At 38.6% G+C, this 13,546-nt stretch overlaps 1 protein-coding gene and 1 non-coding gene across 2 annotated transcripts in view; one reads left to right on the plus strand and one right to left on the minus strand.

The window, feature by feature from the left end:
- Positions 1-248: 248 nt before the first annotated feature.
- The window catches only part of LOC114682928 (E3 ubiquitin-protein ligase TRIP12-like), a 117,890-nt gene continuing 104,592 nt past the window's right edge, over positions 249-13,546 (minus strand). The window contains 8 exon segments of the mRNA XM_028857049.2: positions 249-1,597; positions 2,202-2,305; positions 2,591-2,685; positions 3,066-3,179; positions 5,239-5,403; positions 10,969-11,133; positions 12,256-12,410; positions 12,703-12,817. Of these exon segments, the coding sequence (XP_028712882.1) occupies positions 1,401-1,597; positions 2,202-2,305; positions 2,591-2,685; positions 3,066-3,179; positions 5,239-5,403; positions 10,969-11,133; positions 12,256-12,410; positions 12,703-12,817 (1,110 nt within the window). The 3' untranslated portion in view covers positions 249-1,400.
- On the plus strand, positions 8,051-8,154 carry LOC114682937. Its single transcript, XR_003733110.1, has one exon. It is a non-coding gene; the product is annotated as a U6 spliceosomal RNA (small nuclear RNA).

The raw sequence follows: 13,546 nt of genomic DNA on the forward strand, positions 1-13,546 counted from the left end.
GGTGCATCTCATTTTGAAGGAGATGAAGGCAGAGTTCAAATTTATTAGTCTTCATTTGAGCCTTAGGAAGGAATGGATCAGCTCCCATTTTCTTTCCACATTTTGTGTTCAAGAAGCTGTAAACAACAAGACCCGCCACGGCTGGACTTGTGGTCACACAACGACTTACTTGCACTGTAATGTGGCCAAGACGGCTTATCTTAGACAGGTGGGCATGTGTACAGCACAGAACTATAAACAAAAAATGGTGAAGCAAACTTCTTTTATTTTTAGGTAAAAACATTAACCTGACGGATTATTGCAGATCTGAGAAATGAGCACACAAACAAATGGACAGCATTGTTTACAGGTGCTTTGATCTGTGTGGAGACAAAGGCTGAGCGGTTCATCTGCAATTCAATTAACGCTGGGAGATGATGAGAGAGTGAAATAAAGACTGAGAACAGCAACTTAAAACAGGAGTAGGGGAAGGAAAAAAAATAATTTAAACTCCAATACGGAATGAAAAGTAATTAATTTAAAACTTGACATCAATTTAAAATGGTCTGGCCATGGGATAAATACTGGCCAGCCCAAGCTGTGGACCTTTTAACCTACACAGAAAAATGAATGCGCTTTCCTTCCTCCTTTCCAGAGGGTGATGGAAATATTATGTAAACAGACCTAGTGTGTCACTTGGCAAAAAGCCAGGAGTGCTCTGTAACTATATTAAAACTAAGCTATAAGAAAAGCCTACTTACCTAGTTACAAAGGCTGAATTATATTGAGAATATATTTAAATTCAATGAATTTTAAATTGTATCTTAATTTGAAAGAGCCCAGGATGACAAGGCCCAGGGCTAATGAAAATGTCTTTAACTGTTCATGTTGAATTATTTAAAAACAAAAACAACCTGTATGAACTGCAGAGGCAGCAATGAAGTGGAAAAAGAAATTGAGAGAGGTGGAAAGCACACAGAACCCATTTACTAAACTAGAGTTGTCAAATACACATGAGTTTAATGTCTGTACTTATGTACAAGAGTTGTCTTTGGAAGAAACAAATTGCAAACTTAGCTAGATGGATACACACAGCCCAGAATTAAACTGCACAGCGACATTTATTGTTCCAGCCTGAAAAAACATCCCTTTGAAATTTCACACAGCAAAGCAAGTTAAAAACTTCACTCATCAAATAAATGATAATTTAAACACGAACTTGCTAAAGAAACCTCATCACAACAACGTTTTAGGGCCTGATCACTTTAAGTCCACGGGGCCATTATGAATTATAATCTGCAAGCCGATTTCCTACAACAAGAAGGAGGAACATGTTTCCTTGACTCAGGTGACACACAGAAAAGAAATCATGATTTTTTTTTCTTTTGCTGTAACAGGCAGACATTGATTTCTTGTTGTGATCAGGAAAGATGGAACGACTGTTGGCCTTCTCTTGCTGCTATCAACAGTTTATCACGCATTATCTCAATGCTCGAGTAGTCCGGCAACTTAAGATAGTTCACACAAGTCATTACAGAGGGTAAGAAGTCATCTGGGTTTTCTGTTGATTCAAATGTCTTCCGCACAATTGTCAGAGGTGGATTTAAACTCCGGAACCCTAATTAAGAGAAATAGAGTTCAAGAAATTTGGTTATTTTTTTCAAATGTCACAAGACACATCACTGCTTTGTTCAGTATTAAAACTCCCACACAAAGTAGTCCTCTCTTTTGGCTAATGATGGCTGACTAGCTAAGAGCATTGGCCACTCTTCTGGACTCAATTGCCAGCACCTACAGGGTGAATGACAGGCATCCAGTCCAAGGAGGATCAATCCAATACCCTCTTCTGGCCTTAGGCATACAGGACAAGCAAAACACCCATACACAAAATAAAAGTTAAAAAATTCAAACCAACTAAGCAGACTCATTCAACTTATTTTTAGAATCTATTCTTATCTAAGTCAATTAAGAATTTAAAATTTGCAAACACTCTAGAATTTTATCGAAGCAACATTCCTGTACATTAGTGACTGTGTATGTTTAAGGCAGGCTCTGAACTTCTCTGCCAGTGTTTCTTCATACTCCCAGGCAGATAGGTGGTCACCTTAGAAACCTAATGGATTGTAGTAACTAAGAAACACTGTACTCCAAGTAATGGGCTGTCTCCAAAGACAAGTGATGCTTCACTCACAGAATTAAGGCTAAGCACAGACACTACCCACCTCCAACCGGCAATCGTGGGCTACCCGTCACAAACTGGAGAAACAACCTCTGCTGCTCATTATCAAAACTACTGAGAATCTCAAACAAGAACTTCACAGCTCGACTAAAACAAGAACAGAATTATTTTGTGTTAAAATACTATGCCAATATATGAAGCCTCACTTATAATCATTGATAATGACATCTATTTTCAGATATGGTTACATATGAACTCTCATTACAACACATTATTTAAAAGTTTATTTTGCTGTCATAGCTGAAATCCAAATAGAACAACTTTAACAATACAAAATTTTAGGAAAAAAACATCCCACAAACTTTGATGAGTTGATCCCTCTCCCTCTAAATCTCTAACTAAAACTGAAGAACTGGCAGAGTCCATACCTACCTGTCATGAGTATAGCCATGATCAGGCCTGCAGCATTCCATCAATGTTTTTGCATCCCAAGTGTCTGCTTTACTGCCACACAGGAGCTGATCCAGCTTTGAGATGAAATAAGGACAAAGAATTAGTAAAGAAACACCTGCATGCTTGGGTGACAAGTAGCTGTCTAAAAACATGGCTTCCAGGGTGCAACTTCGCCAAGTCCCCTTCACATTGACCAGCAGGGCGCTCTGAGCAGAATGCTGCTGCTGTATTTTACTTTCACAGAAGGAATTCTATCCCTCTCTGCCTCTAGAACACTCTTATTTAACAAACTTCCTTAATCAGAAAATTTCCGTAGCCTTCCCCAAACTCCAAGCCCTTACTTACTCAAAAATGCTGTAGAATGGTAGGGTTTGAAGGCGTAAGGTAAACTACTCTGCTATGATAATTACACAGACAGAGAAATGACCATGTCTTTTAGACAAGAGCTACTTACTTCTTCTGGGTAGAAGTACTGAAGATGACTGAGTGGGAAAACTGATTCAAATCCATCTCTGAATGAGTCAAATTGCCTAGAAACACCTTCATTTAGTGCCCAGAATATCACCAACTGCAAAAAGAAGTCATTTTTAAAATTCCACAAAATTCCAAATCTGTTTTCTATTCAATATGTGACAAAGTATAGTAAATGACCTTCTAGAATCACTTTAAAGGCTAAAACTTAAAAAAGTGTTATTAAGCCAGGTGTGGTGGCACATGCCTTTAATCCCAGCACTGAAGAGGCACAGGAAGGCACATCTCTGAGTTCAAGGCCAGCCTTATCGACAGAGTGAGTTCCAGGACAGCAAAACCACACCATAAAGTTATTCAATCTCCAGACTATCTCCAAGAAAACTACATCAGTAAAAGGCCAGTCAGATAAAAGTAAGACAATGTCAAAACTGCCACATACATTTTTACATTGTTTTAAAACTTCATAGAAAACCTTCCCTCCAGAAGATAATTACATGTTGTCTTACTAGAAGACAAAGATAATATCCCAAGAGGTTAAAATGTTACTACTGAAATTAAAGATTAACATTTCAAGATCCTTAATTAGCAACTGGCCACATTTTTAATGTGGAATATTGACTTCTAACTCCTGTCCTCTGCAGTGTGTGCCTCTTCTTAGAAACAGATACAGCTTGGACATGCAGGAGAACAAAATCTGAGGATAAGAAAAAGCAGCTCTAAATTTACTCAGCTCCCAGTGGCCCTGGTTAATTTATTGGTACATAGAATATTCAGATTAAGATGAAACCATTATTACACTTTAAAACTAACAATTATAAAGTACTTTTGGAAAAGCAAGGATATGGATGTTTGCACATTGTTAGTAAGCTGGAAACGCAGCTTCTTCAAAGATAGTACAAGAAACAAGTAATATGAGAAGATAGCCTGATTAGTTATTAAAAGGGATTACTTGAGTCATAGAACTGCTGGGAAGGCAAGGATCTTGGATATCATCTTTTTAAAGAAAATAAAGAAACTACAGCTGAAGTTTTCCAGAGGCTCTAAAGTCCCACATAAGATTTTACGTAAGACCAAGGTTTCAAAATGAGTATTCTAGCTTGAATCCAATGTTCTTTTTAGCCCATGTCAAGAATAAACCCAAGCAAACTTTTAAACAATGCTAAATATAAAGATATAGCTTGTAATATTTGCATGCAAAGGAAAATAGTTTCTCCTACATTTAGCAACCTTAAAGTCTACCGCTGTAAATACGCTTTGGAGTGGGTGAGCCCAAACACATTAAGTGTGGGTATGTGTAGGCATGTATGTGTAGGTATGTTGGTGTCTTAAAAGCAATTCTGCCAAGGCATCTGGCTTAAAACAAGGGCAGAAATGTAGTTCAAACAAGTGATGACTCCTTTTCATTGATATCTTCTCCTACAAGAGAAAAATGTGGTGTAATGGATGATATTCAATCACTCTTAAAGATGGGTCAATTTAAGATTATATGAGGCACTGAGAAAGAACTGGTAAGGTTTTTTTACACAAACATGTTTTCTGCAGAGTAAAGTGCAACCTTTCAGACCTAGAGCTCTTCCCAGTTGAGAGAAGATACAGGGCATCTATACACTGCTGCTCCATTATGATGGAGCCTTTGATGTGTGAATAACAGATAAGGAATTCCACTCTGTCCTTTGAACCAACAAAGGATAAAATTTAAGGTCACTTTTCTAAGTCACCCTTGAGATGAGTAGCAGACAGAGCCCACAATGTTGAGGGTCATCCTAAAAGTGGACTATGGTGGACCTATTCAACATGCAGTTTTTGGTAGCATGTTATGAGACTGGGTGGAAGACTGTGTTTCTTCAATGATCCACAAAGTCCACCTGTCTATCCACAGGTCTCACCTCCTATGTTTAGACTTTTGTGTCTATTTTCAAAGTATGGAGAAAGTTAACTTCTTAGGATTTCTTTGCTGTTGTTTTAGCATAAGATATTTGTGTGTTCTCTACAAAGTGCACAGAAGCTTACAAAGGCTGAAAGGGCCTCCAAGAGTGGTCCCAGTGGTGTGCAAGAAGCTAAGGGACCAAGTTCAGCAATCCTAACTCCCCTCCTCATAGGAACACAGCACACAAAGTCCTATGGCCCATGACCCACAGAAAAGAGACAATACATACTCTTAGGTATTCCTCCAAATTGTGGATAGTCACTGGTATATCTTTCCCTCCTTTCTTCAGTTCAATGTTGGGAAACCCTGGCAGTGTGAAATCCAGTCCTAGATCTTCCACTGAACAGCCATTCATCGTAAGAGTTTCTAATGCATACTGTAGACTCTCTTTGGTCTTTTAATGGAGAGAGGAAAGAACACAGAAATTTATGCAAAATTCTATTGTAGTCACAAAAAAACAGAATAGTGTAACAACTGATGATTCCTGTAGTGCTGGTTAAATTTTTGGTTATATTCTACATATTAAACAAGTCACTGGAATCACAAAAGGAATCATTTTAAACACCTCTGTATCGATACAACTATTTTTGTGGAGAGAAACAGGATTGCTGAGGTATTTTCCATACTGAGAAATAGTTGCTCCATGTAAACACACTCAAATCAAATATGAGAGAAAGTCCCTATGCATTTGTTAAGCTTTAACAAAACAGAAGGGAAAAAAAAAAAAAAAACTTGTCTTAATTCTAGGCCTGTATTGATAAACCTAACTGTATACCCAAGAGTATATATAATTTGGAAAATTATAGGCAGTATAATAAATTTTTCCCCTCCCCTACAAGGCTCACAAGTGTAAAGCACACCCTGGAGATATTCACTTCTTATCCACAAAGCACAGTACAGCTTTGTACATCGGGGGTGGGGGCTTCCAAGAAAGCTGAGCCAAGTCACATCAAACGCAGAGGATTTTTTAAATGCTTACAACTTAGAAAGTCTACATAAATACTATTTTTTTTTAAACATTAAGGATCAATGACAAACACACAAATTGAAGTACTGAAATGAAGGCAGTTAATTAATGCCGATTCATTAAAAAGCTCTCAAACTATCCTTCACTAAAGCAAACAGGGGATTATGGAGGAACAAGTGAGGAGGAAAAGTCAAGGAGAGGGACATAGGAAATCCTGGAGGTTTGTTCTAATGAGGAGTCTAGAGAGAACATTTGCACACCTGCCCATGCAGATACACACATGACAGCAGAAAGACCACCACCTTGCGGGGGGGAAAGTTAATGGACTGGGGGAAAGGATGAGGACAAAAAAATGTACAAACTATAATGATGCATATGAAAATCCTTAAGAAACCTATGATTTTGTTCACAAGTTTTTAAAAAATAAAACAAACCTGTCTCTAAACAACCTGGTGTAGACCAAAGTGATCCCAACTCTCTACCCCGATTACATGGTCATTCTCTACCCCGATTACATTCAGTACATCTAGAACATATTTAAAGAGAAGAAACTTAGTTTCTCTGGCTTATATACCATATCAAATTGAATTTAAACATATTCCCAATTATCTTGTGAGAATTTCATCTACCAGGTCAAGGGTCTAGCTCAGTGGTGGAGTGCTTGCCTAGCAGACATGAAGTGGCAGATATGGTCCCTAGCATTGTTTTAAAACCAAACAAACAAACAAAAAACCAAACAAACAAACAAAAAAACCAGTCAAATATGAACCAGAAAAATGTGCCTTGTTTGTATGTTTTACAAAACAAGGGGAGAGTGGGTCAGGGATGTAGGTCATCTGGTTATGCACCCTGGGTTTAGCCGCCAGTACTGAATAAACCTGACATTGTGACAAACATATTTAGTTCCAGCATTTGGGATTGAGAGGGAGGAGGATCAGAAACTCAAAGTAATCCTTGGCAACATATTAAGTTTACATAAAGTTAGGACACCAAAAGTAAATGCATCTTACAAGAAGATTGGGTATACGTGAGGCAATCAAAACATGCTACAGGTTTTATCTCCTTTTATTTCTTTCCCATTCTTTATGTAACACATGCTAAACAATGTGTTAGAAGTTTAAATTATTAGTGTTTGAGAACCTTAGGGTAGGAATGGGAAATCAAGCAGACCCCTGAAGTTCAATGGACAGCTAGTCAAGCCAATCAGTGAGATTTAGGCTCAAAGAGCTATGTATCCAAAACATCAGGTGGAGAATGACTGAGGAAGCTATCCAAAGTGAACCTCTGGACTCCATGGGCATAAGCAAATACACCAACACAACAAAAGTCTTGCAGTTGTTCAATACAAACCTACACAATTCTAAATACCCTTTAAAATATTGTTTATTCATTTATTTTAATTTGCATAGTGGTATTTGCTCTGCCCATGACTTTGGGCTATATGTCCTGAAGGAAGCGGTGACCTCTTAAAAAAAAAAAGTAAAGCGAGAAATCTCCCAACCAAAAAAAGCCCAGGCCCAGATCATTTCAGTTCATAATTCTACCAGAATTTCAAAGAAGAGCTAATACCAATGCTCCTCAAATTGTTCCACACAATAGAAACAAACAGAAGGAACATTGCCAAACTCTTTCTATGAGGCTACAGTTACCCTGATACCCAAACCAAAGATGCAACAAAGAATTACAGAACAGTGATGAACAGTGATGCAAAAATACTGAATAAAATACCAGCAAATCCAAGAACACACAACACACACACACACAAATCATCCACCATGATCAAGTAGACTTCATCCTAGAGATGCAAGAATAGTTCAACATATGAAAATCTGTCAATGTAATCCATCATATAAACAAACTGAAAGAAAAAAACCCCACATGATCATCTCATTAGATGCTGAAAAAGCCTTTGACAAAATCCAACACCCCTTCATGATAAGGGTCTCGGAGAGATCAGGAATACAAGAAACATACCGAAACGCAATAAAGGTAATTTACAGCAAGTCAACAGCCAATATCAAACTAGAAAATATGATCCTGAATGAGTTAACACAGACTCAAAAAGATAAACATGGTGCTCGTTTGGGCAGCACCTATACTAAAATTGGAATGATACAGAGATTAGCATGGCCCCTGTGCAAGGACAACATGCAAATTCATGAAGTGTTCCATATTTTTAAATTTTCTTAATTTAAATAAATAAACAGATAAATAAAAAGAAATTTTAAAAAAGGAAGAAAAAAAAGACAAACATGGTATGTACCCACTCATAAGTGGATACTAGATGTAAAGCAAAGGATAATCAGACTATAACCCACAGCTCCAGAGAAGCTAGGAAACAAGGAGGACATTAAGAGGGACATACAGATGGGTAAACAGATGAGATCTCCATGAGTAAACTGGGGATAAGGAAGGCAATAGAGGGGAGGGGTTGGGGGATGAGAACATGAGGGAACAGGATGGTTGAGCTGGGGGAAGGAAGGAGTGGGAGAGCAATGAAAGATGTATCTTGATAGAGGGAGACATTATAGGGCAACAGAGAACCCTGGAGATAGGGAAATTCCCAGGAATCCATAAGACCGACCCCAGATTAGACTACTAGCAATAGTGGTGATGGTATCTGAACTGGCCTACCCTGGTAATCAGATTGGTGAACACCCTAACTGTCATCATAGAGCCTTCATCCAGTAACTGATGGAAGCAGATGCAGAAATCTACAACCAAGCACCAGGCCGAGCTCCAAGAGTCCAGTCAAAGAGAAAAAACAGGGATTATATGGGGTGGGGTTGGGGGGTGGGGAAGTGGTCAAGTCATGATGGGAAATCTACAGAGATAACTAAACTAAGCTCATAGGAATATTCCAGACTAGACACTCTGCATATGGAGAGAGATGTGTAGCAGGGTCTGTTTGAGGGGCAGTGTGATCAGAACTATCCCTGGTGTATGAGTTGGCTTTCTGAATCCTATTACCTATGGTCAGACCCCTTGTCCATCCTTGATACAAAGGGCAGGGGCTTGGTCCTGCTTCAACTGAATGTACCAGACTTTGCTGTCCCCACATGGGAGAACTTACCCTTTCAGAGGAGGGGATGGGAGTTGAGTTGTAGGGGGAAGAGGAGGTAGAACAAGAGGAGGGATGAGGGGGGATCTGTGGTTTAAAAACATTTTAATTGAGAGAGGGGAGAGAGAGAGAGAGAGAGAGAGAGAGAGAGAGAGAGAGAGAGAGAGAGAGAGAGAAGAGGAGAGGAGAGGAGAGGAGAGGAGAGGAGAGGAGAGGAGAGGAGAGGAGAGAGAGAGAGAGAGAGAGAGAGGAGAGGGAGGGAGGGAGGGAGGGAGGGAGGGAGGAGGGAGGAAGGAAGGAAGGAAGGAAGGAAGGAAGGAAGGAAGGAAGGAAGGAAGGAAGGAAGGAAGGGGCTACTAGTACAGTCATAATGGCAGGAACTTGAGAGAATTGTTCATAGTACAGCCAGTCACAAGCAGAACTCAGTGCTCAGAATGCACATGTTAATGCGCAGCTCACTTTCCCCACTCTTACACAACCCAAGATCTTCTGCTTATAGAATAGGGCCACTCACTGTGAGCTAGTCTTTCTACCTCATTAACGTAATCAAGACAACACAACACAGATACAATGTCAGAGGCTAAACTTTACTAGATAATTCCACACAAGTGTGCCAGAGACTTGTCTCCTATGTGCTGACAATGAATACTAATAACGATCACAGCATCTTTAGACACTATCTCCTCATAAACATAACTGGGAGATAAAATGAATACCCTTTCAAATCATCTTCCAGCCTCTACTACGTTTACTCCATCAAAGTGCAATGCTGTCTTTTATGAATGTGCTAGTCTTACCTTAAATAATCTTAAAGTGCTGGAAAGATAGCTTAGCTGTTAATAGCACTGGTGCTGATTTTTCAGAGGACCTAAGTTCTGTTCCTAGAATCCATATGGTGACTCATAGCCACCTATAACCCAGGTATAGAAAAACTGACGCCTTTTTCTGGCCTTTTTGGGCACCAGGCACGCATGCAGTATACAAACTCAGATACAAGCGGTCATACATACCCATAAATACAAATAAATAACTATAAAATGACAGTTGGTTACTGCACAATGTTACTTTTTAGAAAATACAACCTGTTTTCTTCTGATATCCAATACCCATACATATAATCACAGACTGAGCCTAAATGAGCTGGTAATATATAGATTAAAAAAAGACAGCAATGATATAGAGCTCATGATTATCTGTGAGATGAAACAGAAACTTCAAAGGGTAGGCATCCATAAACCTGTTCTTGATTAATAATACTGGGTAGTGAACCTAGCACCTCATACATGCCAGTTTAAGTGCTTTACATTTGAGCTGTATAGCCCCAGCCTGTCAACAACCATTAAAATATATTTCCAAGCTAGGTATAGTGGTATAAACTCGCAATGCAAGCACAAACTGTGGTAGAGAGGCGAAGACGAGAGAGAAACAAAGTATCTTTCTGAAGAATTAATGATAAGGTATCTGATTACCTAAAATTTAAGACAACTGGTCTTAGAACTTCCTGAAGTATATTTTATTTGGAAATCAAGACATTCACTTGCTGTTATTAGCAATCACAGCGGGTACATTGTGAAATCAGGCTGTTTTTTAGTTTAAAAGATGTATTAAACATCTCTATTAAGATGAAATATTGCTGTGATAGAGAGAGCACTTGTTGCTCTTTCAGAGGACCTGGGTCCAGTTCCTAGCTCCATGTGGTAACATCTGATATCCTCTTCTGGCTTCCAAGGGGCACTGCATGCAAGTTATATATACAGACACAAATGTAGGCAAAACACCCATAAAGATAAATACACCCTTTTTAATTAAAAAAAATAAATAAATAAAAACTATTATCAATTAAACTAGGTCAAATACAAACCAGTGAACAAACCTCATTTTTCTAGAACAAATAACTGATCTAATCCTCTGACTGTCTCTTCCAGACCTACCTGGGATTTATCCTGCTCCAGTCTCTTCTTCTGTCTGACAATGTCTTCTAGGTGATAGACTGATCTGGCTACAACCGGATCAATGTCAAATAAATCATGAGATGTCAGTGAAGTTTCCTGCCGCAGCATCCACTTATAAAAGGGCAGGCCAAGGGGAAGGTCCACCTGAAAGGGAACAAGCAATATACTTTGTTGCAACTAGCTTGTAATAGGCACTTTACGAGAGGTCATTTAAATAGGTCAAATAATCCCAGGGGGAAAAAATTAGGAACTGTTTCTATCTTTAAATGAAATTGAAAGCCACAAATCTCTGCCAAAATTTTAGCATGCTAAAGAACCTATTTAAGGGAACTGGAGAGAATGGCTCAGTGGTTAAGAACACTGGCAGCTCTTCCAGAGGACCTAGGTTCAATTCCCAGCACCCACATGGCAGCTCATAACTGTCTGTAACTCTAGCAACAAGGACCGACATCCTTACACAGGCATACATGCAGATAAAACATCAATGCTCATAAAAAGAAACTTTTTAAAAAAAGAACCTATTTAAGCGTAACACAAAAATGAACACCAATGGTGAACATACAATGTCCATAAAGTATTTTACCTGTGTACCTCTGAAACACTACATGAAGTGTTCGTCAGTGAAATTTTACTTTATTCTGAACCAAGTAAACTCAATACAATTCTACTTATATATTTAATATTCTGAAATCAGAGAAGGTAAAATGAAAAACTTACTTAAAACAAACAAAATGAATGGAACTTCTAAAATAACTAGTGAGCTCTTAAGAGAGAATGTAAACTTGTGGGTTTCTCAAATGAAAGTATTTTACCCATACTGATAAAGTACCTCAGAAAATGTGAGAAGAGGAAATGAAGAAAAGTCCAGAAATATTCAAACCTCCATGAATATTGATTCCTTGGTTTATTATCACAAGAGCATTCTAACAGAAATTCAATGAGTTTACCTACAATGCTCATGGCTTTCTTGCTGAATTAAAAACATCAAATCGAATCCTGACAAAAATACAATTATTGTCATCTTTATATTGCCTGACTGAAGCCTGGCTACTGAAGGAATGCTACACAAAAACTAGAGGTTGGGCGCTGTCACAGCCTTACACGTGTGCTTCATAAGCAGAATTGGCATTTTAAATGAATTCTCAAGCAGTTTGTGCACACACTCAAAACAGACTGCTCTAAAACACAGCATTGAGTACAGGGGACTAAGGTACTTTTACAGAACATTGTACAAAATCACAGACAAGCAAACAATCCTAAACTTACCAATCTGAAATCCATGATAGCCTTAGCCATTAATTTTCCTAAGAAGCGAAACTTCATCTTAACCTTTGCGATATGAGCTGGCTTAGCTGTCCTACCAAAGGGAAGCGCAAACAGGCCCTGGAGGTTTTGAATATACTTGGTCCCTTCTTGGCTTCCTGTAAAATGAGCAAGTCACCAAACTTCAGATGAGACTTTCCAAAACAAAACAAAATCTGATAACTAAGAACATTAAGAAATTTAGTTTTCAGAAAACTGGAGCAACGGCCTCTAAACTATAAAGCCTTCCCATTGGATAAATGAGAAAATAGAGCCCCCCCACCAAAAAAAAAAAAAAAAAAAAAAAAAAAAGAAGGCAAAGAACAAAGCCCCAGCAGAGACTGACTAGTATGTAGGACCCCTTACCTGATCTGAGTAATACAAACCGACCCACTCACATCTGCACATTACCTTTTGGATTGCTAAGAGTTACTTCTTCACCTCTCCAGAGACCCAAGTCAGCCCTCTGTAGTTCCTGAGAAACAAGTGCATAAAACTCCAGTGTTGGCCCAAGACCTGTACCAACCTAAAAAATAAATAAATAAATAAATAAATAAATAAATAAATAAATAAATAAATAAATAAATAAATAAATCATTTATTTTAGAAATTGTGGTGTCATTTTGCCAGGCAACCTCTTGGCAACATGGACATTTGTTGTTGTTGTTTTGGTTTTGGTTTTTCAAGACAGGTTTCTCTGTATAGCTTTGCACCTTTCCTGGATCTCGCTCTGTAGACCAGGCTGGCCTTGAACTCAGAGATTCCCCTGGCTCGGCCTTCCGAGTGCTGGGATTAAAGGCACGCAACATAGACACTTATACAAAGTGTTTGCCAGGACAGGTGGTTTTCCAAACTGTCCAGAATAGACATTCTCTGAGTCTTGGGCACTGGAAACCCTCTGGCCCCAACATTCCATTTGAGGCTCAAAATTCCTGCTGAGGTTACGAATTTTACCTTTAGAGAACAACATGGTATTATTTGTATATGCTATTTTTCTCTTTAAGGGAACTATCATCCCAAAACCAACTAAAGTGCCACCTTCTCAGGAGAAGCCCCCCAACCTCCCCCAAACAATTAGTTTGACTCTTTCCTATGGCATTTTAGGGTCTTGCCACAATTCCATTACATACTTGTCTTGTAAGTTTTAAATGAAGAGAATTATTCTGACTGCCTTGAATCCCCATACAGTCTAACACACATTTAATAGGAGTCTAAGGGGTAAAATTCAAGGTCCAAATTCATGTTAGCAACCAGA

This window comes from Peromyscus leucopus, chromosome 13, assembly GCF_004664715.2.
Source record: "Peromyscus leucopus breed LL Stock chromosome 13, UCI_PerLeu_2.1, whole genome shotgun sequence".
Lineage (NCBI taxonomy): Eukaryota > Metazoa > Chordata > Mammalia > Rodentia > Cricetidae > Peromyscus > Peromyscus leucopus.